General features: G+C 41.3%; 1 protein-coding gene and 1 non-coding gene across 2 annotated transcripts in view; both read right to left on the minus strand.

Moving 5' to 3' along the window:
- TNRC6A (trinucleotide repeat containing adaptor 6A) overlaps window positions 1-25,334 on the minus strand; it is a 101,476-nt gene that overhangs the window by 70,622 nt on the left and 5,520 nt on the right. Inside the window, 1 exon segment of the mRNA XM_043560266.1 lies at window positions 6,516-6,603. Coding sequence (XP_043416201.1) covers window positions 6,516-6,603 — 88 coding nt within the window.
- Window positions 1,247-1,331, minus strand: TRNAH-GUG. The gene has a single exon. It is a non-coding gene; the product is annotated as a tRNA-His (tRNA).

Raw genomic sequence — 25,334 nt, forward strand, 5'->3', positions numbered from 1 at the left:
TCAGTCGGTACAGCACAGGACTCTTGATCTCAGGGCTGTGAGTTTGAGTCCCAAGTTGGGCATAGAGCTTACTTCAAAAAACAAACGTGAAATGTGATTCGACAAGCAATCACCTCAACTGCCTCACTTCATAAAGGTATCGGACAGGTGGCAGACACACCACACGCCAGGCTCTCTGTTTCTGTCAGGCTCTGCACCAGTTGTCCCCACCCCTGGATCCCTAAGCAGACTTGAGCGGCTAAGAGCTCAGTGTCTGAAGCCAGACTCTCAATCCTGGTTCCACCACTTAACGCTATGTGACCTGGATCAAAATTAATTAGCTTCTGTAAAGCTCAGTTTCCTCATCTATAAGGGCAGAACAAAAACACCTACCCCAGAGCTGTTGTGAGACTAAAAGGATCTAACTCATGAAGAGCTCAGAGGGGAAAAAAGAGCTTAGGACAGTGCCTCGCAGGCAGGAAGCTTTCAGTAGGTATTAGCAGCTGCTGCTGTCGCCGCCGCCCGTCACCAGCCACACCTGCCGGTGGCACTGCCGGTGGCAGTGGCTCAATCCTCTCATGCTGGGAAAAGGCCCAACTCAAACACTCCAGGTTCCCAAGTCCCTGTTTATTTTCTCTTAATCATCTACAGTATCTAATACAGTGCCAGGTATTAGAAACTAACGTTAGGGGGGCACCTGGCTGGCTCAGTCATTGGAACATGTGACTCTTCGTCTTGGGGTTATGAGTCTGAGCCCCACGTTGGATGTAGGGATTACTTAACCCTTAGGGGCGCCTGAGTGGCTCAGATGGTTAAGCCTCCAACTTCAGCTCAGGTCACCATCTCACAATTGGTGAGTTAGAGCCCCACATCGGGCACTGATCTGACAGTGTGGAGCCTGATTCGGATTCTCCCTGTCTCTGCCCCTCCTCCCATGTTCTCTCTCTCTCAGAAATAAACATAAACATAAAATAAAATCTTAAAAAACCAAAAAGGAACCTTAGGAATAAAGGACTGATGCTTGAAATCACCTATTTTAAATGAGATAATTAGGGCTCAGAAAACTTTTCTAGGATTTCTTAGCAAGCAGCACTCAGTCTAGCCTTCAAGGCTAGACGCATACAAAGTGGCTTTTTAAAAAAAATTTTTTAATGTTTTTATTTATTTTTGAGAGAGAGAGCAAGACAAACTGTGAGCAAGGAAGAGGCAGAGAGAGGGGGAGACACAGAATCTGAAGTAGGCTCCAGGCTCTGAGCTGTCAGCACAGAGCCCGAAGCAGGGCTCGAACCCACGAACCGTGAGATCGTGACCTGAGCCACAGTCAGGCGCTCAACCGACTGAGCCACCCAGGCACCCCCAAAGTGTTTAAAAAAAAAAAAAAAAAAAAGACTGGAGACCAGCAAGGTGAAACAGGCAGGACTGGAAGAGAACACCTGACCGCCCTGGATGACTGCAGCACTCCAGGCCTGCTTATGTTACTGCCCAGGCTGCTGAGAAAATGTTACTTACACTGCTGAACATGATCCCTAGTCTCAGAACAAAATGGTCTTCAGGAGACATGGCGATTAATACTTAAATCTCCAAAAAAGGGGAATGAAAATTGGAAGTTTTCTATGATGTAAGTCCCGCTTAAATTCAAACTGAGTACATTTAAATCCACAAAGCCTAGAAAAATCCTCACAGCTCTTAACACAGTAACAAAAATACTCAACAGTCTGTGTTCAACAGGCTTTAAAACAATCTCAGCAGTAAAAGGTCCCAATTTGTACTGTTGCTTCCCTCCGGCCCCTCAATTCTTAAGTGCTATCTAGGAACTACAATTACATGCTTAAAGGTTATACCAAATTATCCCTCTATAATTAACCTATTTCTCAACTTCCTTTTCCCTCCTCCCTACATTTCTCTCAAGATTCCTTCTAGAAATTTCTTCTAAAAAGAAAACCTGGAGATAAATCCAACCTACTGCTACCACGGTTGCCCCACCCCCCTGCCTTTTAATTGAGTGACTCCATTCTGAGCCTGCCTACTGCCCCCTGTTTAAGCACAGAAACTACATTCCCGTGGAATATCCAATTATTTCCTAAGCCTTAGAATTAAAAGATAAGTAAACAGCCATGATTCTTAGATATGAAATAGAAATATTTTCAAAAAACAAAATTAAAAATAAAGACACCCAGGGGCGCCTGGGTGGCTCAGTCGGTTAAGCGTCCGACTTCGGCTCAGGTCATGATCTCACGGTTCGTGAGTTCAAGCCCCGTGTCGGGCTCTGTGCTGATGGCTCAGAGCCTGGAGCCTGTTTCGGATTCTGTGTCTCCCTCTCTCTCTGATCCTCCCCTGTTCATGCTCTGTCTCTCTCTGTCTCAAAAATAAATAAACGTTAAAAAAAAAATTTTTTTTTTTAAAAAAATAAAAAAAAAAATAAAGACACCCAGACATGGATCTTCATTGTGAGAGATGTACTGAGGCTGAAATATAATAAGAAGCATGTAATCTTTGTGTAACATTTCTTTAAGAGGAAGTTAAATACTTAAATTTATATTGAAGAAGATAAAATTTTAGAAACTACCATAGTAAAAATATTACGGTGAGCCATGTTGGTGTCGAATAATTTATATAATGAGTTAGGTCACTGGGTTTTTTTCTTGTTTTTTGTTTTTTTAAATTTAAAATAGAAAATAACCAGGGCACCTGGGTGGCTCAGTCGGCTAAGCATCCAACTCTTGGTTTCAGCTCAAGACAGGATCTCAGTTTGCAGGTTCAAGCCTTGCATCAGACTCCGCACTGATAGTGCAGTGCCTGCTTCGGATTGTGTGTCTCCCTCTCTCTCTGCCCTTCCTCTGCTCATGCTCTGTCTCTCTCAAAAATGAATAAACATTAAAAAAATGTTTAATTAAGTAAAATTTAAAAAAATTTTAAAAATAGAAAATACCCTGTGATCAGAATTCCTTAAAAATACTACAGTGACTATTAGGGACTGTTTCTGTATGCATGGCATACAGGCCTGTTAAATGCCTTACAGAGATTATCACAATATATTATTTGCAGCTTTAAAGTTCACCTTTAGGTTGGGGGCCGGGGCGGGGGGGGGGCGGGGGCGGGAAGCAAGAAGTATGAAGGATACAGATGCCTGGCTGGCTCAGTCGGAAGAGCCTGTGACTCTGGATCTCAGAGTTCAAGCCCCACATGGGGTGTAAAGATTACTTGAAAATAAAATCTTTAAAAAGTAAAAAGGATAGGGGCACATGGGTGGCACGGTTGGGGGTCCAACTCTTCACTTAGTTCAGGTCATGATCCCAGGGTGGTGGGATGGAGCCCTGTGTCAGGCTCCACACTCAGTGGAGCCTGCCTGGAATTCTTTCTCTTTCTCTCCCCACCCCCCCCCACCCCCGATTCTGTCTCCCCTGCTGGTTCGCTCTCTCAAAAATATTTAAAAAAAAAAAAAAAAATTAAATTAAAAAGATGAAAGATAACACCATGGCACCTAGTTCTGGAAAAGTGCCAGCTGGGGGATTAAGCAGCTTCCCATCCTATTCCTAGTTCTGTTATCCTGACAAAACCATGGTTGGCCACTTAACTCACTTTAATGCTTGGGCTCCTTCTATTTGTAATGAATGGATCAGAACAGATAGTATCTGAAGACTTTTTCAGAAATAAAAATATATAGGTTTTTTTTTAACATTTGCATAGATTACATAAAACAGGCAGATGGTTTTTACTGTGGTGAGTTTATGTTCCAACATTTATCTAAATGGGCCTGCCTACCTGGCTTATGTAGCTGTCTGCCACCTACCTGCATACACCTGCTGGCTCCTTCTACAGACAAAAAGCAAGCTTGAGGAAACCTGTCTGAAAAGTCTTGTGACTCACATTCTTTCATATGGACTGTACATGTGCCAACTTGGGATTCTTCTCTGTTTTGTTTTTTAATAGCTATTTGGTAACAGCCTATAGCAATACCAGCTGTCCTCGCTTCACCGATGTGTGTCATTTGAATTCAGTTACAGGCTGGAACTGGAAGAACAGTCTTATTTACAATGGCAGTCTACCCTACTACACTTAACATTTATTAGAGGTATTAAACTTTCTTTAAATGTGTTAAGTGATTATTACTGTGTCTACAGGACACACAGGGTACCCTACCAATGCTCCCCCACCATTATCGCTAAGCCTCTGTGATGATTCCAGTGGGACACGGTTAGGGGGAGAGACTGGAATGGGTGAGGCAGGGATGGAGTGGAAAAGAATATGAAAAGCTGTCTCTTCAGATCTGATGAGAAGCCAAATGGCACAAAGGTCATTATTCATGTATTAGACACTGACTTGGTGATTTAGAGATCTAGTTATGAAAGAACCTAAAGATGAACTTCAGCAATTAGAGCCATTATTTGTATTTGTCACAACTTAATTTTTTTTTTTTTTACTTACATTGCACATTTTAAAAGCATAACTTTTAAAGAAATCATTCCAGTGACCCCCCCTCCCTGTCTCAAAACTTCCTCAGTGAACAAGGTAAATCCTAAATAAACATGCTTCGTTCCATCATACCTTAGGCTTCTTCTCCAGCCATTTCACAGACATACCGACTTACCAGCTAACTTCTGAATTCCTCAGCAGCAGGGATCAACAGGTCTAACGCAACACACAGACACCTGCCAAACTACTGATCCTACCTAATGTACACCTAAGCATCTTCTTCAACAAGACTCTGATGTTTCTTAGTTTTCTTCGTTAAGTAAATGGCCTTCACACCATGGAACAAGAAGAGTCTCATAAGCCTTCTCCCAACCTCAGACTTGCAGAGGATACAACTTCTCTACAATAAATCCTGAGCTAAAGACTGATCGCACTGCAAAGACCAACCTATATCAACAGGCCTCTGACAGAAGCCTAAGGCATCATCAATGCTAAAACTCTGTATTAGAAACCTGTTTCAAACCCTGTGACCCTTATGGATGCATCCCTCCCAGTCATTCCTGAGAGCAACCAAAAGCCCAAATGCCTAGAGTCGCCTCTCACCTCTTCACTCTCAGTTCTCCAGTGGTTTGTACTCTACCTCCCACCCCCTCCAGCACTCACTGGTCACGCTGTAAGCTCATCACTCCAGAAGGAAATTCTCATTCCCCCTTTCTTTCTATTTCCCTGACCTGATTAAGTGCTCCCACGATGCACTCCATCACTCAGTCTGGAACTTAAGAGTCAACCGAAGTAATTCTTCCTTCATATCCCCTTCAGTCCCTCCACCAGCACCCTAGCCTCTAGTTTCCACCTCTTCCAACCAAAGTCCAAGTCCGCTAAGTAAACATTCTCAAACGCATCACCCTGCTAAAATGCCTTCGCTGTTTCCCCCAACACCTAATGGCCAAAACCCAGAGAAGAGTCGGCAGCTACCACCACCCTCTGCAGTCTCATCCTTGGACGTTTCTGCCCTTGGCGTCTCACCCCAGCCAATCAAAACCTGTACTTCTGTAAGGCTGTGGACGCTTACCTCGGAGTTGACTCTGCTTGGAATCTCCTTGCTCACCGGGCTAATTTCTATTCTAAGAAATTGTCCCCATTCCCCGGCCCCATTCCAGGCTGACTGAAGCAGTTCTGTGTGCTTCAACAGCTCCCTACCTACCGCAGATGTGTGCACTGTTTTTCCCTAATAAATAATGCAGAGATAACTGTGCAGCCGTAACACAGTGCCTGGCACAAAAGAGGTAGAGGTTACAAATTAAAGTCATAATTTTCATTAGAATAGACAGGTGGAACAGTAAATTCACTGGGTCTTTTGGAACATTTTTAAGGTCCTTGAAAACTTGAGACAGTAGGAGAGGAGTGCCCAGCTGTCATCAGGATTCAGTATTAATTTGTAAAAATCTTTATAATCATGGACATAATCTTTTAGTTTTCTGCAATTCGTATTGCTTTAGTTACAGTTTCTGACAATGTACTGGCTAGAGATTATCTACAGTAAATTATGTCCTAGGCTGATTTTAGAGTATCTTAATGTAAATAGCAAATTCTTGAAATCAGCCCAGGTACTAAATAAAAAGTGAAAAGGAAATTGACACTTTATTCCCAATTGTGTGCATTATATGTATTACGTTATTTTGTTTAATTAAATTCTCATTTTACAAAACACAAGGAAACTAAGGCCCAGAGAGGCTAAATGAAGTTTAAGGACACGCCGTTCGGTATGCTGTGTGGGAGAGACAGATTTCAATGCAGCCCTCTATGCAGCTACAAATTCCATGCTCTTCTCACGTATAGTAAGGTGTAAATATATTATGAAAACCTAGGAAGAGTAAATTGAAAGACAAAAACCTGTATAAAGCACTTACCTTTGAAAACACTATCGGCAAGGTTAAAGAACCATGCATTAAATTGTACACACTTGGCAAGTTACTATATATGCATATTCAAAACACTGAATGTTAAAATGAATCTCAACTGAAGTTAAAACATTCAAATGCCTTAAAAAATCCAATAAGAGTAACTTTCTTTTTAAATCTGTTTAGACCACTTAATATAGAGTTTATACATATATATACTACCTTCTTTTGAGCAGCTTCCTTCTTTTTCTTGTCGTCTTTTTTCTTTTTCTTTTCTTCCATCAACTGTTCTTCTTCTTGCACTAAATCCCTGAACCACACAGTTGCAATTAACTTTCCCAAAATGTATTAAGAAATACAAATAAGGTTGCATACAGATTCATTTTCACTCTTATTAGAAGTAAAGACATGGCAAATTATTCTTTCACATTCATGAAATAAAACACAACTTGCAACCTAATCTAGCCCCACAGCTACTATTTAGTACTCTTCCTCAGGTAGCAGAGCTTTTGTCTTCGTGTCATGTCAAGGAAGACAACCTAAAATTAGCAAATTCTACTCTGGGAAACAAGCTACTCCTTCCAATTCTAGAATGTAAACATCATGTGAGCCAGAGTTAACCTTGGCCCCAATTATCAATCAGTAGCCAACAGCAATGCCTGGGACCTCCCCACAACCCTCTCTGCCCAGGTATCTGGGGTATCTTTGGCTTTCCTTGCTCTAAAAAGCTGCATTAACTATTTTTTAAACACAAGTTATTCATAAAAAGATCATGTATTTCAGCTTACAATAATTTCATATCCCATAAACATTCCAAATAATTCTATCAATAAAACACATGGGAATCAATAATGTACTCACTATATAAGTTTGTTTCAGTTCTTAAAATCACAAATGCTTAAAGTTGTCTGGGGCGTCTGGGTGGCTCAGTCAAGCGTCCGACTTTGGCTCAGGTTCTCACAGTTCACGAGTCTGAACCTGAAATCGGGCTCTGTGTGGACACTCAGAGCCTGGAGCCTGCTTCAGATTCTGTGTCCCTCTCTCTCTGCCCCTCCCCGCTCATGCTCTGTCTCTCTCTCTCAAAAATGAATAAACATTAAAAAAAAAATAAAAAATAAAAATAAGAAAACCAAATGCTCAAAGTTGTCAGCAGAACCCCTGGTTCAGAATTTCAAAACAATAGACAGGTTGGGGAAATGGGTCTGCCTCTTTCTTTCCACTCTGCCTTACTGAAATGATAGGAAGAAAAAGTAATACATCTATCCAGAGCTGATACATAAACAAGAGCAGAGAAAGCTACAACCCAGGAAAAAACACAAGAAACGTCATGAATGGATGAATGTGCCAAACCTTGGTGGAGCTCTAGAGAGGCTCCAACAGAGCTAGGAGAGCAGGAATAGGCACAGAGGAAAAACAGACCGCCTAAGGAATAGAAAAGCCATAACCATTCCACTCCTCCTTTTCCACTTTCCATCCCCATGACTACATGGCCACGGGCAGCAGCTGCACTTGAATCTAAAACCAAAGAAACAAAACCTTGGCAGGAGGCAGGGAGGACTCCTGCAAGGGGTTTGGGACCCCACATCAAAGTCTTCTTTATTGGAAACTACTCTCCATCACACGAGTAAATCCTGGCAATCAACACCCTTTTCAGATAGACTCAGTATCCGTCCTTCCGTTTGAGGTGGGAGCCTCTGGGTAAGGAGGAAAGTTGGAGGAAAAGTTAGAGGACACTCACTCTAGTTAACCCATATTAATCCCCCTAGATTCTAGAACCTAAACCTTCATCCATAATATCAACAGGCGACCAAAAATCAGATACTTGAAGAAAATCACACAAAGAGAAAGTACCTAACTCTGCTCTGAGGAAGCTTCCCAGAGGGGACATTATAAATATCAGGCAGACAAGACAAGGTTCAAGGAACATGAGCCGGACATGGGGAACTGCAAATAATTGATAGGGGGTGAAATGCATATGACAGTGGGGATGCAGAAGATAAGATGAGAAAGACAAGCAAATACCTAAGAAACTGGAAGAGGGCTGCAGGTGTAGTGCAGTGAGATCACACAAAACTTAAGCTGGCTTTGTGGATGGAAGAAACTGAGAGGAGCTGCAGGTAGACAGTGAAAAACAAAATGAGGACATTACATATGACAGATGGTAATTTAGTGAAGTTGCGTACATGACCGATAAAATCAGTTAGAAGCTGGAAGAAGAGTGTAACGGTTGCTATAATCTGTTGTCGTTTTGTTCCAAGTAGAACTGTCGTGTGGCTGATGGAGTAGCACCACAGGGTCATGCCAACTACAACCATGACTCACTCTTTCGCCCCTTCCGTGTCTGGGAGGCAAGCAGAGTGCGCAAGCTCTCTGTAACCCTGGGGAAGTCGGGGATCGAGACAGCCACAGCACAGGAGAAAGTAAAATCAGCAAACAAATTAAGTTACATCACCGTCATGTTACCCATTAAGACCAGATTATTACCTCTAACTACTGAACATTCTTCAGCCTCAGTGTCTTCATTAAAATTGGAGATTAGTTTCTGCAGACATCTACTTCATAACATTTTGTAAGGATTTAATGAGGAGCGCTTACTTAACACGGTGCCTCTAGCAAGCACTCAAATGCCTAGTTAGAAGCTCCTCTCCCCAATTCTCAGCGGCACCACGACTGTATTTACTTTTGTCAAGAGTCTACGGACACTTCTTGTGCAGAAACATCAGGAACCCCCAGCGTCTGCTCTCCGTGTCCTCCTGTATTACAGAGCAGATGCTTTCCACCCTTGTCCTAGGTCAGTATTATTCTATTCCACGGCATGCTCCTTTGCTATTTATCCGGAATTTTGTCCCTCTTCTCAAATTTCATTTTGAAGGCTTTTTGATGAGGTTAGCAGGTGTTTTCTGGCCCCAAATGGTGGCATTCGTACTTACAAGATGCAGCACGTTAGCTCTTGGGAGGTATTACAGTATCAGCTGCTACTCTAAGCACAGGGGAAAGTTCTGTTCTTCAGCACGGTCACCACAGCCAACTGACCACACTTGACCCACACCTCCTTCAGAAAGCCACGTGAAAAAATATAGAAATATCCTACCTGTGCCCAAACACTTTGGCTTTCAGGATTTAAATGCGAGCAGAGATTTATTTAAGACATCTATCATTTTACAGATCTATCAAAAGGAGGAAGGGGTGATGGATCTGATTGATCTACGTGGTCCATCATCCTTGACACATGCTCCACAAAGAAAACATTCCAATCAGTAATCATTCATTCCTTGCAGGCTAGTAGCGGGACACCCAAATCTGCAAGCTCTGGATCTAGGAATGAGAACAAGCCTCAGAGTGACTAAAATGTCCATGACTCTGCTGGGCACTTTACGCATATTTTCCCATTTATAGTTACCACTTGTTAAAAAATGATAAAGATGTAGCCTTTTATAAATGAAGAGACTGAAGCTCAGAAAGAAATTAATGGTCCAAGGTCATACCGCTAGTGCAGGGTAGAGTCAAGTTTCAAATCAAGGCTCTCAAAGTCCTGCTCTTTCCTCTCCAGCAAGGAACTTCCCAAAGGAAAGTGCTAGTGCCTTTCAGGAGCCACAGAGAAGAAATCCTTTGGCTTTAGACAGGTTCCGTGATAGACCTTCTTACTTACAGCGTATCTTTTCCCCAGACTGTGTGCCTCCACAGTCCTTTCCTCATTTCCTTCCACGTTTTACAAGAACACTTCCATGGCTATGTCATCAGGAGCAAGAACGGCAAAAAAATCAAAGACAAAGACTGCACAGCCACTGGTCTGAACAAGAGGGGACTGGGCACTGGTGATCTTTAACAGAGCGACGACGGCATTTGTTTCGTGAATTGTTTGTGGGAGGGTGGTGTGGGAGACACAACTAGATACAACTAGTGAACGGCTGTAAGGTCCCACATCAGAGGAGTTCAATAGCTGAGAGAAGCAGGAAGGTAGCTAGAAAGGCTACCGGAAATTAGCAAAAACGTCTGTCCTTTAGAAAAAACTCATGATGGAAAATGCCAGGAGCACGACAGAAAACGCAGGACACTATCATTCGTGTAAAAAGCAAGAGAGAGGATACGTGCTCTCATTCCCCTGTATGTGTACGAAATGATTCTGAAAGAACACCTAAGAAACAAACAGTGGCTGTGGGGAGGAGGAGGGAGGACCTGGGCTGATGGGGGATGGGAGGAAGGATCTCACTACAAACCTTTCCATAGTATTTTAATTTCTGAGCCATGTGTGAATGGTAAGTGTTAAAAAATTAAATATTAACAATATTTTCAAGCATTAATATTAAATGAGTACATTTTGATCTTCACAAAGTAAAAGGCTGTTCTAGGTTTCTGGTTTGCCAAGAGATTTGGTCATGTGTGCACGCTAGATTTTGTTAGGTTTCTTTCCTGTATCTATTGAAACACTTATATGATTTTTGTCTTTTTTATTTTTTTTCAGATTTTTATTTAAATCCTACTTAGTTAACATATAGTATAATATTGGTTTCAGGGGCAGAATTTAATGATTTGATTTTTGTCTTCTGCTGGCAGGTACAATTAATTGTATTGATGAATTTTCTAGTAGTGAACCAAGCCTGCATTTGCTAGTATAAGAATTCAGCTCAGGCCATGATCTCATGGTTCTTGAGTTCGAGCCCCGCGTCGGACTCTGTGCTGACATCTCAGAGCCTGGAGCCTGTTTTGGATTGTGTCTCCCTCTCTCTCTGCCCCTCCCCACGTTTGTACACTCTCTCTCTCTCACAAATAAAATAAACAATAAAAAAAGATGAAAACTATAACGTTGTATCTTTTTTTCTTTTACTAATTTTATTGGCAAAAATGTTCAAGAGTAATATCTGGTTCTGGCAAGAGTGAGAGTTAAAAGGTTCTCTCTTCTATTGCTGGTGGAAAACTACTGGAAAGTACTGTGGTGTTTTAACAACTGAAGTTATATACATTCCAGACAGCCAACCCATTCAGTAGAATGTATCTGATGATAATAAACCCACAGTATGCATGGCCATATGCATATCAAAGTTCACTGAGAGGTTCACAATGGAAACTGAAGGTCTATCAACAAAGAAATGGCTATCCTCTCGGTTAGCATAGCACGTTGTATTGAAAAGGAGTTGGTCTGTTTGTTTATTGACTTGAAGGAATGGTCCTTTTTAAATTTTACTTTGTAAGATTTAATTATTATTTTAAGTAATCCCTACACCCACTGTGGGGCTCAAAACCACAATCCCAAGATCAAGCGTTGCACACTCCACCAAGTGAACATGCCAACCGCCCTAGGAATGTTACTGTGTGTGTGTGTGTGTGTGTGTGTAGACATATAAATATATAAAGCAAGTTGCAAAAATGTGAACAATGTTATCCCATACTTTTTTCAAGCTGTTTATATGTGCTTGAACAACTTTATAGGAATTTAGAGAAAGTCACGAGGAAATATCCTCCTGAACTAGGAACATCAGAGTAACCTCACAACTGGACCAAGTATCTAAGGAAATTATTAAGTTTTTTAAAAAGTGTATCCCAGGGGTTCCTGGCTGGCTCAGTTGAAAGAGCATGCAACTCGATCTTGGGGTCGTGAGTTCAAGTTCCACACTGGTACAGAGATTATTTAACTAAATAAATAAACAGACTTTTAAAAAAGTATATCTCAATTTGAAATGTTACATTACAGGTACGTTACTTTTACAAATTAGTACCAAAGAAATGTTTAAAACTCCATAATGTCCAGGATTTGCTTTCACTACTCCAAGCCCCACCCCATCCCCCCAAAAAAGGAAAAGAGAAAAGTGCAACATGATTGGCACGTTGGCAACTGCTGAAACTGAGTAATGGGTGTCCGTAGCTTCTTTGTTCTGTTCTTATCTGTGTATGTTTGAAATTTTCCATAATAAAAGACAAAAACAAGTTACAAGCCTCCACACGAATGATTAAAGGCAAGGCAATATGGAGGGAGATCAGAGACGGGAGGAAGGAGCAAAAGTGTAAGAACAGGAGTAGTGGGAGCAGGAAGAGAATGGGTCAGGCGAGTGCCCATGATGGCAAGTAGGACACAGCCAGGATCAAAAACGCCCTTCCTCGTCCTGCTCTTCCTGATGCTTGATGGTCCGTTTTTCCTACATCCCCAACATGAACATCATCAAAAGTAATCACTTCCAAAGGATACTCTTGTAAACTGCTGTGGGGAGTATGGACTAATAGAGCCCACAGGTGAACAATTTGTAAGTATCTAATATCAAATTTTCAAATGTCACTATGTTATGATCCATAGATTCCAATCTAAGCCCATAAAAAAGAAATTGTACAAAAATAGATACTGCAAAAGAGCCTAAAACCCAATCAACAGAGAAAAGTTAAACACACCATAATGTACTCTTACCATGGAATCCTACCCAGTAGTTTAAGAAACGAAAGGGGGTTGTAGACTTCTACAGTATGCAGGAAAGAGTTGACACAGCAGGTCTGAGACGGTGATCCTTAGAAAGGTTGGCCCTCGGCTGGTGTCAAGGAACCTGGGTTCCAGAGAGGTTCCCACCATTCCCTAACTGATAATGGTAAACTGTACAAGCCATACAGATCATGCTGAAAAGGCACAGTTGTGCTTTCCTTTTGGGAATCTGGAATTTTGGTACATGTTGGCAGACAGCACCTCTGTGACCAACCCCTAACAGGAACCTTGGGCACTGAATTTCTAAGGAGCTTTCCTGGTAGACATTTTACACATGTTGTCACAATTTGGTGCTAGAAAATGAAGCATGCCCTGTGTGACACGACAGGGAGAGATCTCTTGGAACTTGCACCTAGTTTCCTCTGGATTTTGCCCAGTGTGCCTTTTCTCTTTGCTGATAGTTTTGCTGTAATAAATCACAGCCACGAGTACCACTAGATGCTGAATCCCAGGGAATCATCAAACCTGAAGGTGGTCTTGGGGACCACCTGACAAACATGGCTTTACAGAGAAAGGTCTCTAAGACACATTGCCGAGTCAAAAGAAGGTCAACATTCAGATCACTAAATCATTTGTTAGAAAAACAAAAAGAAAATCCCACTAAAAGGCACACATTTTCCACAGTACAGTAGGGAAGCAGAGGGGAGCAGACCCTCAAGGTACCCAGTTGACTCTGCACCCAAAATTATTTAGTGATAGCCTATACAATGATTAGTCACTATACCAATAAAAATGTCCTATAAGCCAAGCAGTCTCTGCGCACTAGGAGAACCTAAGCATAAAACATGACTTTATTTTTTTAAATCAATTTATTTATTTTTGAGGGGTGGGGGAGGGGCAGAGAGAAGGAGAGAGAGAGAATCCCAAGCAGGCTCTGTCCTGCGCACAGCCTGATGCGGGGCTTGAACTCACAAACTGTGAGAACACGACCTGAGCTGAGATCACGAACCGGACACCTAACTGACTGAGCCACTTAGGTGCCCCCAGAAAACAGGATTTTAAACTATAATTTGGTAGAAACAACTGAACACACGTAAAATAAGGAAACAAGCCACCATCTGGTAGAGGCTGTAAGCAAGTTTAGGAAAATAAGACATGCATATGAGCTGTTACAGCTATGGAAAGCTTCAAGAAGGTGATCTTAAAGGATCCTGAAGAGTTTTCCACAGACAGAGAGGTGGGCCTTTCAGGCAAGGGAGGACAGAAAGGCACAGCCACAGCAAAGCATAGAGATTTGTTAGCATGGTGATTTCAGGGACCAGTACTCAGGAAATTTCAGAAAAAAGGAGGAAAAGTTAGATAAAAGTAGGAAATAAATTGCTAAATAGGGTGACAAGCCTCTTGCAATACTTAGAGTAAGTATGCAATGTCCTGAGCCACAGCGGTGGACCGGAAATGAAAAGCAAAGATCACCACACCAAGGTAACCATAAGAAGTTGGAATAGTTGATGGTATTAGTAAGAATGATAAGAGAAGCATGTTAATGATGATACCTCCAGATTTTAGAGAGCAAACATTTAAAAATGGAGGCTCTGGTGTTGAGATGGTAATTCCACAATGGGACAAGAGGTTGTATCTTGCTTCACAGAATAGAAGATTGGTGGGGGGGCAGCTTTCCACAGGGCCTAACTAGCCTGCCAGTCAGCAACCTACCATAAGCCAGCTCATCACCACACAGAAGCCAGCTGTATGTGACAAGCTGGTTATGAAAATATATTTCACATCTCCTGCCAAAAATGCTGTTCTCCTACTTTTCTCCTTACTGTCTCTTCTATTTTCTCCCAGCCTTCCTGCTTCCCCTTTTTCTATCTGCTTGCCAACCCTCCCTTTTCTTTTCTCCTTCTCGTCCTCCTACACGTAAATTAATCACCAAAGCCAGTCTAGCACTACACAGTACAAAGTCACTAGTAACCTTCAAAACAATAATTTCACTACATAGTAGAGATGGAAACCCAAATGCAGCAAAAATAGGTAAGAATGAAATCAGGGGTTTGGACAAGTTTTTCAAAAACTTTGGCAGTGATATAAAGACAACACAATAAAAATGAAGTTTTTTGGATTGTTTTTAAAATAAGAAGACTAGGGGCGCCTGGATGGCTCAGTCGGTTGAGCATCTGACTCCTGATTTCGACTCAGATCATGATCTCACAGTTCAGTTTGTGAGATTGAGCCCCATATGATGGCTCAAACCCTGTGTCCGTGCTGTCAGTGTGGAGCCTACTTGGGATTCTTTCTCTCTGCCCCTTCTCCCTTGCTCTCTCTCAAAATAAATAAACATATAAAATAAAATAAAGACTAGAACTTATTTGCAGATAAAAGGGGCTAGGGAATATAAGTATCAGAGAAAGTGACAGCAGATGGGGTGACACAAGACAGCCTAGTTTAGAGTCACAGGCAGTTTAATAGCCACACATACTGAAGGAGTTCAATAAAAGTGATACATCCATAAAATGAAATATTACGCAGCTATAAAACAGGTAAGATATCCATGTTCTGGTATGAAAGATTCTGGAAGGTATTCAGTTAGTTGGGAAAAAAAAACCTGTAAGATTCAGTATACTATGTTTTGTGTTAATAGGAAGACATAAAAATACATATCCCCTTGTGTTTTATTTGCATAAGGAAATTCTGGAAGCACACACAAACTAATAAAAAAATATCCGGATGGCAATAATGTATATTTCTAGATACTATCTGATTTTGAACCACAGAGCACAGACAGAAAGCTTAGCTTTAGAGGCACAGGTGGCAGTGAAGAGTCCGAGTATCTTCTGCTTAAGAATTACGGGAAGGGGAGCCTGGGTGGCTCAGCTGGTCAAGTGTCTGACTCTTCATTTTGGCTCAGGTCATGATCTCACGGTTCGTGGGTTTGAGCCCATTATGCTGACAGCATGGAGCCTGTGTGGGTTTCTCTCTCTTCCTCTCTCTCTGCCCCTCCCTGGCACTCTGTTGTGTGTGCATTTGAGCGCTCTCTCTCTCTCAAAATAAGTAACTTAACAAGAAAAAAAGAATGAAGGGAAAATAAGACAGAGATAGCGATGCATTATCCAGATGATACCAAGTCTGGATCTCTTCAAAAAGAGTTTAAGCCTGAAGGGGGCTTCCCGTGGCCTCATAATCTGAGCACCAAATAATTCAAGTAAAGGATTACAATCCACCAAAGAAAATAAGAATCCGGGAGATCTTAATGATATTAATAAATGCACGGATGGATAAATGCACAGGGTAAAGGGAAAGATCTTACAGCAGAATGTCAACAAATATGGAAAGAATAATGGCCTTGGAAAGTCACTATTTGGCAATCCATTGACTGAGGCAAGAATCCTGGTGAGAAACAAGATGTTTTACATAGTTTCAAAGTTCTCCCAACAATATAATTATTAATTACAAAAGGAAAAATCCTAACTTTACAATTACAAACCTGACATATACCACCTTAACCAAGTAACTGAAGTTACCGTCACCAGTAATGGCACAGATGAACATCATCGACCTCGTGACAGAATGCACCAGGCAAAACACAACATTGGTTTTGTGCTATTCCTGCCCAAAATGCATAACCTGGGGCACCTGGGTGATTCAGTCAGTTGGGCCTCCAACTCTTGGTTTCAGCTTGGGTCATGTCACGGTCCTGGAGTCTTGGGATCGAGCCCTGCATGGAGCTGGGTGTCGAGCGTGCTTGGGATTCTCCCTCTGTCTCCGCCTCTCTACTCCTCTCCCTTACTCACATGCACTTTCTCTCCCTGTCTAAAATAAAAAAAAAAAATTTTAGAAAAAAATTTTTTAATGTTTATTTATTTTTGAGACAATGTGAGAGACAGAGTGCAAGCAGCAGAGGGGCAGCAGAGGCAGACACAGAATCTGAAGCGGGCTCCAGGCACCGAGCTGTCACCTCAGAGCCCGACACAGGGCTTGAACTCATGAACCGTGAGATCATGACCTGAGCCTAAGTCAGACACTTAACCGACTGAGCCACTCAGGTGCCCCTAAAATAAAAAAAATTTTTTTAAATGTGTAACAACCTAACCAACAGGACACAACACACAAATATGGATGAGGGACATCCTACCAAATAACTAGCCTGTACTCTTTAAAAAATTTCAAGGTCTTAAAAAACAAAGACTGAGAAACTTCCAGAATGCCAGTGACTAATCGAACATGAAAACTAAATGCAAACTGTGTTCCTGGGCTGAATCTCCAATGAGAACAGTTTTGTTTTGTTTTTTATTTGCTCTAAAAGGCATTATTGAGACAACTGGCAAAATCTGAGTAAGGTCTATAGCTTTACTCTTAAGACCTGCACCGATATTACTTCCCCAATTTTGATAATGGTACTGTACAGTTATTAAGACATGTCGTTGATTTTAGGAAATAACTACATAAAAGTTTTTGGGGCTAAAGAGGCAACATGCTTCCAAGTCACTCTAAAAGGGTTCAGAAAGGGGCGCCTGGGTGGCGCAGTCGGTTAAGCGTCCGACTTCAGCCAGGTCACGATCTCGCGGTCCGTGAGTTCGAGCCCCGCGTCAGGCTCTGGGCTGATGGCTCAGAGCCTGGAGCCTGTTTCCGATTCTGTGTCTCCCTCTCTCTCTGCCCCTCCCCCGTTCATGCTCTGTCTCTCTCTGTCCCAAAAATAAATAAACGTTGAAATAAATAAATAAATAAATAAATAAATAAATAAATAAATATAAAAGGGTTCAGAAAAAAAGCAGTATAGATGTAAAAAGAGAAAATGATAAAACAAATGTGGTTAAATGTTAGCATTTGAGGAATACAGGTGAAGGATATTCAAGAATTCTTTGATCTATTCTTGTAAAATTTCTCTAAATCTGAAATTATTTTAAAATTAAAAGCTCAGGGGTACCTGGGTGGCTCAGTTGGTCAAGCATCCAACTCTTGATTCTAAGGTTATGGGATCGAACCTCACGGTGGGCTCCACGCTGAGTGTGGAGTCTGCTTGGGATTCTGCCCTCGCCGCCCACGCTCCCTCTAAACATATAAACTTTTTTTTTTTTTTTTTAAAGCCCTTAAAATAAAAAGCTCAGGTTGAGGACAGTCAGTGAAATTAGAAACAGGAGAACAGACACCCCACCACAATGACAGAAGCACCCTATAGTCTGCAAGTGCTCTGAGAGATTACCTATTTGAACCTGCAATTCTGACACACAGAATTGACGCCATTCCCGTTTGAAACTTAAAGAAACCAATGATCAGAAAGTCTAAGTGACTTGTATGGTATATGGTAGTGGGGTAAGGCTGTCCCAAAACCTGGTTTGCTAAATTACTCTCCTAAACTCTACTCTTCTGAGGCTTAATTACTAGTTCCTTCAGGATTCTTTCCAACTCACACAAACCTCACTCTTGACCTCTAATTAAACGATGCTCATTTTCTAATTGTTTCAGATGTTAATCTCACTCTTCCAAATAGGACTGCTTGCTGCTCTGAAGGCAAAACCAGTTCTACTTGTATTGTACTCCCCAGCATTGGGCACTGCAATTAAACGCCTGCTTCCTTGCTTTTTACTAACACTCTAACCTGATCCCCACCACCAAATATGTGTTCTTTCCACTCTTCTACCCACATTCTACGTAAGGACGATCCTACTTATGCGCTTCAATCTCCAATATCTACTTGTGTAAGCAACTTGTTTCTTTTCTCTCAAACCTCCATCTCCCCCTTTATGAGAAGTCTCAAATTATACCTCCTCCCAAGGGTTGTTGTAAAGGTTAAATTAGGTAATGCAGAGAAAGTGCTTAATGGACACACATAATAAGTGTACACTCCTCATTAGCTACAAGACTGAGATCCAAAATCCTGCACTAAATAAGGCTAAGGTTAGGACACAAGGAAGGGTGCAAACTGAAGAAGGGAGAACGTACAGCAGAAAACAGAACTGATGCACCTCTCTGAATGGCTCTCATCAAGAAGACAAAAGACAACAAGTGTTGGTGAGAACAAGTAGAAGAGGAACCCTTTGTGCGCTGCTGGGAATGTAAACTGGTGAACCCACTACGGAAAACAGTCTTGAAGCTCCTCAAAAAATTAAAAATACAGGGGCGCCTGAGTGGCTCAATTGGTTAAGCGTCTGACTCTTGATTTGGGCTCAAGTCATGATCTCATGGTTCATGAGCTCAGGCCTCACATCTGGGTCTGTGCCTGACAGTGTGGAGCCTGCATGGGATTCTCTCTCTGTTCTTCCCCCACTTGTGCTCTCTCTCTCAAAATAAATAAACTTACAGAAAAATTAAAAATACGACTACCAATGACCCGGTGATCCCACTTCTGGGTGTATTTCCAAAGGAAATATAAACAAGATATCAAAAAGATATCTGCACTCCCATGTTTACTGCAGCATGATTCACAATAGCCAAGATATGGAAACAACCTAAGTGTCCATCAGTGAATGATGGAGATGTGGGATGTGTGTGGGTGTGGGTGTGTACACAATGGAATACTATTCAGCCGAAAGAAAGAAGGAAATTCTGCCATTGGCAATAACTAGATGGGCCTTAGGGCATTGTGCTAAGTGAAAGAAGTCAACAGAGAAAGACAAACACTATAGATATCACTTATACGTGGAATCTTAAAAAAGCTGAACTTCTAGAAACAAAGCAGAACGGTGGTTACCAGGAGCCAGGGAATGGGGGGATTGGGGAGAAGTGGTTAAAATATACAAACCTGCAATTAGAACAGGAGTAAATTCTGGAAATCTGATGAACAGAATAGTGATTACAGCCAACAATACTGTAGTATACGCTTCAAAGTTGCTAAAAGACTAGATCTCAAATGTTCGCACAAAAAAGGAATGCTAATTATGTGACATGATTAGAGGTGTTAGCTAACACTATGGTGGTAATCACACTGCAATATATAAACATTGTATCAGCACACTGTACACCTTCAACTTACACAGAGTTAGGTTTCAGTATCTTAAAAACAAAACAACAGCACACAAGGGCAATGCACTAACCACTGGTGGGGCAGGGGATGAAATTATTTCAATTGTCAATCCTGCCTTTATAAAGATGGAAAAAAAATTAAAAAGACAAAATGAAAACAGAAGCGAATACATAAAAACAATTATTACAGCACAATGAAAAATGAGGTAGATGCCAGAACAACAATTCAAGACCCTAGATTCCAAACCAGACCAAACAAAGTACCAGGTACCAAAAGGAGACAAAGATATCAAAACTACAGACCAATAACACTTATGAATACAGACACAAGTCGTCAACAGAAGACTAATAAACCCAATCCAGCAACGTATAAAAAGTACTAATCACAGTGCCCAAGTGGGATTTGTCCCTGGAATGCAAGGTTGGTTTAGCATATGAAAACTGATGGAATACAACAGTGTAATAGAACAATGGGCAAAAACCACACGGTGATCTCACTAGACACAGAAAAGGCATTTGACAAAATCCATCCTTTCATGACAAGTTAAAACACTCAAACTAGAAATAGAAGGAAACCTCCTTAACCTGATAAAGGCCATCTACAAAAAGCTGCCAGCTCATAACATACATAATGGTTAGGACTGAATGCTTTTCCTCCAAGATGAGAAACGAGACCAGAAGTCCACTCTTGCCAACTTCTATTCAACACCGTACTGTAGATTCTATTCAGAAAAATTGGGCAGGAAAAGTAAATAAAAAGCACTGAGACTGGAAAGGAAGTTATAAAACCATCTCTATTCACCGATACGATGTTATATATAGAGTGAGAGTCCTAAATACACACACACACACACACACACACACACACCCCCGACTAGTAGGAATAATAAACAAGTTCAGCACAGCTGCAGGGTACAGGATCAACATACAAAAATCAATTGACCGATGTGCTATGACATGGATGAACCTTGAAAACGTTATGCTGGGGTGCCTGGGTGGCGCAGTCGGTTAAGCGTCCGACTTCAGCCAGGTCACGATCTCGCGGTCCGTGAGTTCGAGCCCCACGTCAGGCTCTGGGCTGATGGCTCAGAGCCTAGAGCCTGTTTCCGATTCTGTGTCTCCCTCTCTCTCTGCCCCTCCCCCGTTCATGCTCTGTCTCTCTCTGTCCCAAAAATAAATAAACGTTGAAAAAAAAATTTTTTTTTAAAAAAAGAAAACGTTATGCTAAGAGAAATAAGTCAACCACAGAAGGAAAAACATATGATTCCACTCACATGAGGCACCTGGAACAGTGAAATTCAGAGATAGCAAGTAGAATAGTGGTTGCCGGCAGTTGAGGGTATGGGAGAATGGGGAGTTATTGTTTAATAGGTACAGAGTTTCAATTTTGCAAGATGAGAAGGGCAGTGGAGACGGCTGGTGGTGACGGCTGCACAACATGGTGAATGTAATGCACTTGATGTCACTAAAAGGTACACTCAGATTTGGTTAAGACGGTAAACTGGACATACCGAATTTTAAAACTTTTGTGCTTCAAGGGACATCAAGAAAAAAGGCAACCCACAGAATGGGAGAAAATATTTACAAACCGTGTATCTAACACAAGACTTGTATCTAGAATATATAAAGAACCCTTATGGGGTGCCTGGCTGGCTCAGTAGAGGCTGCAACTCTGGATCTCCAGGCTGTGTAAATTCAAGACCCACCTTGGGATCTTTAAGAGATTACTTAAAAATCAAATCTTACAAAAAAAAAAAAATTAAAAAAAGACCCCTTATAACTCAACAAAAAGAACCAAATTTTAAAATGGACACAGGATTTAAATAGAGATTTCCCCAAATCAGATACACAAATGGCCAATAAGCACATAAAGATGCTCACATTATTAGTTATTAACGAAATGCAAATCAAAAAATCAAAACCACAATGAGATACCACTTCATACCAAGATGACAATAATAAAAAAGAATAAGAAGTGTTGGTGAAGATGTTGAGACACTGGAATCCTCATACAGAGCTGGTGCGGATGTAAAATGGTTCAGATGCTTTGAAGACAGTCTGGCAGCTCCTCAGAAAGTCAAACACAGAATTCCCATATGACACAGCACTGCCACTTCTAAGTAGGCACCCAAGAGAACTGAAAACATCATGGCCACACCAACACCTGTACAGGACTGTTCACAGCATCATTATTCATAATAGCCCTAAAGTGAAAACTCTAACACCCATCAAACGATGAATGGATAAAGAAAATGTGGTATATTGGGGCCCTGGCTAGCTCAGTCAGAGAAGCATGCAACTCTTGATCTTGGGTTGCAAGTTCAAGCCCTACACTGGGTGGAAAAATTACGTAAATAAATAAAAACAAAAAAAAAAGAGAAAATGTGTTATAGATGCACAATGGAATGTTTTTCACCCATAAACTGATGCATGCTACAACATGGAGGAGTGAATGGGGAATGATTGCTATAAAGCACAGGGGTTTTTTTGGCGGGGGTGTGGGGGGCGTTAGGCAATGATAAAAATATTCTGGAATTAGGCAGTTGTGATAATTGCACAACTATGAATATACTAAACCCCACAGAATTGTATACTTTACAAGGTTGAATTTAATGGTATGTAAACTGTATCTCAATAAAGTTGCTATTTAAAAAATGGAGGGAGAGGGGCGCCTGGGTGGCTCAGCTGGTTGAGCGTCCGACTTCGGCTCAGGTCATGATCTCGCGGTTTGTGAGTTTGAGCCCCGCGTCGGGCTCTGTGCTGACAGCTCAGAGCCTGGAGCCTGCTTCACATTCTGTGTCTCCCTCTCTCTCTCTGCCCCTCCCCTGCTCTTACTCTGTCTCTCTCTCCTTCAAAAATAAACATTAAAAAAATTCTAAAAAAAAAATAAAATAAAATAAAAAACGGAGGGAGAAATTAACAGAAACGTTTGCAGTAAAAGTTGAGGATAGGGCAAGAATAGATTGGATAACACTAAAGAGATAGATAAGCTGAGCATAGACACGAGTCTATGCTTAAATTCCAGAGTCACTGGGGAGCCAGGAAAGGTTTCTAAATAGTGAGGGACACGCTCAGAACTGTCGCTTGAGGACGATTAACTTGCAGCAGCAGAGAGGATGCTCTTTATGCCCCTTCCTATCTTCATGTGGGAAAAGTCTCATGCACACATACACCTCACATCACCTGGAGCTTCACAAGTAGAAATACTAAGTAAAACATGTTTCTCTGACAATTATCAAGCAGTGGAGTAATGCTTAAAATCACATTTAAGACTGGTGCATATTTAAGCACCACACAGCACTAATGCCTTGTGTTTCGCAGGGACACTTCAAAAGAATAAGAAAAGACCAAAGTCAACAAAACACAGATGTCAAAATTATAAAAATATTCAACGATCGGTGCGTCAAGCTGCTCAGTAAATGCTAGCTGACTCAAAACCACTAGTAAGAACAGCAAAATAAGTGACTTGGTTGAATCTTGTTGGTTACTATACCAATCCAATCAATTGCTGTTTGCGGAAAATATCTTGTAAGGTTCCAAGTATAAAATTCCTTAACCAGGTTTCAATCTGTTGTGAACGCTCCATCGGAGACGGGAAGTCAGCTGAGTCATTGCCACACAACATACTACTGCAAATTCAAAATGCTCTCCCCTAGTTACAAGAGTAGAAAGGCTAGGATTTCTGCTTCAGAGCCAACTCACACACCCAGAGTATGCAAATCGTTTTTAAAATAAGACCACCTTCATAAGACATTTAAACTATATTTACTTCCATGGTTTTTTGTGGGTTTTTTTTTTTTTTTTGAAGAGAGAAACTAGGCCTCTGTCAAACGTTACTCTCTCTCTTTGAATCTTAAAATCTCCCTTTTTGTTGAGAGTATTCAGCTCCCTGATACCCTCCCTGTAACACACTGTCTCTTACTCTTTGGGGAGCCATGACCTTTTGAAATCCGATAAATGCTAAGGTCCTTTTTTTTTTAAAGCACACATTCAATTTTTCAAACTACCTCATGCCATCTGTATCCCTGTGTGGAATCCAGGATGAGAATCTCGGTTCTGGTGGCATCCTTTTTCAGGAAGCAGATCACGAGCCAGGCCCTATGTTTCATTTTCTTACCAAGGTTATCACTGGTCATAGTTGAAAACAAGCAACTTTTATGTCTAACAGTTAGGGAGCTACCTTCAGAATGACCCTTCAAGAAAGCTACAATCGTTACAAGCGATCAGTTTAAACATGAAGACCTGTAATTATCGTAACCTCAACTATTTAAAATGATATCTCAGTTTAAACTAATTGTCAACATATCCGAAAACGAAAAGAAACACTGAGTTAACGTAAAGGTAAAAGTACAGGGTCAACTTTCAGTTAATCTGTTTAAAAACAGTGGGGGAAGGAGTCTGATGTGACCTAGTGACAACACATCACCTATGTACTATTCCTGCCGAAGAGGTTTAACTGAATCTAATCTTATAGGAACCATCAGAAAAATCCAAACTGAAGCCTGCAAAAAAGGAGAAGGAGAGGATAAAGGAGTGCTCCTGACATAAGGAAATTACAGACAACTAAAAGCAACCCTGGATTAAGGAATTTAGAGAGGGAAACCAACATATTCATAAAGACATTACTGGGGCTCCTGGGGGGCTAGGTCAGTTGAGTGTCTGACTTCGGCTGAGGTCATGATGTCACGGTTCGTGGATTCAAGCACCGCGTCGGGCCCTGTGCTGACAGCTCAGAGTCTGGAGCCTGCCTCGGATTCTGTGTCTCCCTCTCTCTCTATAAACCTCCCCCACTGGTGCGTGCTCGTGTGCGCTCTCTCGTCTCTTTCTCGCTCTCTCTCAAAGATAAATAAGCATTAAAAAAAAAAAAAAAAAGACATTAGTTGGATGACTGGGAAAATGTGAATATGGACAGAATGGCATTGCAACAAAGTTAAACTTACCCGTGCATGACAATGCGATGGTTATGTAGAATGCCCTGGTTCTTAGGAGGTACACATTGTCTTACTTAGGCGTGAACTGGCATGATAAAACTCTATGGCAAAAGATTAATAATGGGTAAACCTAGGAAGAGATACAGGTGTTCACTGCACTATTCTTGCTATTTTGCTGAAGATTAGAACTACCTTTTAAAAATTTTAAATGGGAGGTCATTTTCTCGACTTTGAGTGAGAGACCTATCAAAAGACAGTCTGAAGAGAATACATACAGCACATTCTATTTTAGTCTCTCCAATCATGGGCAGTACTTTTGAAGTCAGAAAAAGAGAACTGTAAGGGATTTTAATTATTACTTGCAGACTTACTTCAGATGCCAAAAACACAAGAGGTTACAGAGTAGTACTCAGACTTTTTAATGACGTTCATATTTAAATTTTCCACAGAGGGTTGTTATGCATTTTTAAACTAAGCTTACGGTTTGATTCATTTATTCTATCAATTGATTTACCGCATAGCTGCCAAATTAAACTAGAAAGAAATCTACCATTATGAATTTGCTGGCCTCCAAACCATATCACAGGAAGGCAACAGAAAAGCATAACAAAAATCAGAAGGCAATTTTTTTTTTTTTTTTTTTTTTGCAGCTAAAGGCTGATGAGTTACAAGAGCAGGGTCCACCTTATCTAGGGAGACCTGCTATCCTGGTTCATTCCTGCCGTCCCTAGTCTTTTTTTACGGAGCACC

This window comes from Prionailurus bengalensis, chromosome E3 (assembly GCF_016509475.1).
Source record: "Prionailurus bengalensis isolate Pbe53 chromosome E3, Fcat_Pben_1.1_paternal_pri, whole genome shotgun sequence".
NCBI classification, from domain to species: domain Eukaryota; kingdom Metazoa; phylum Chordata; class Mammalia; order Carnivora; family Felidae; genus Prionailurus; species Prionailurus bengalensis.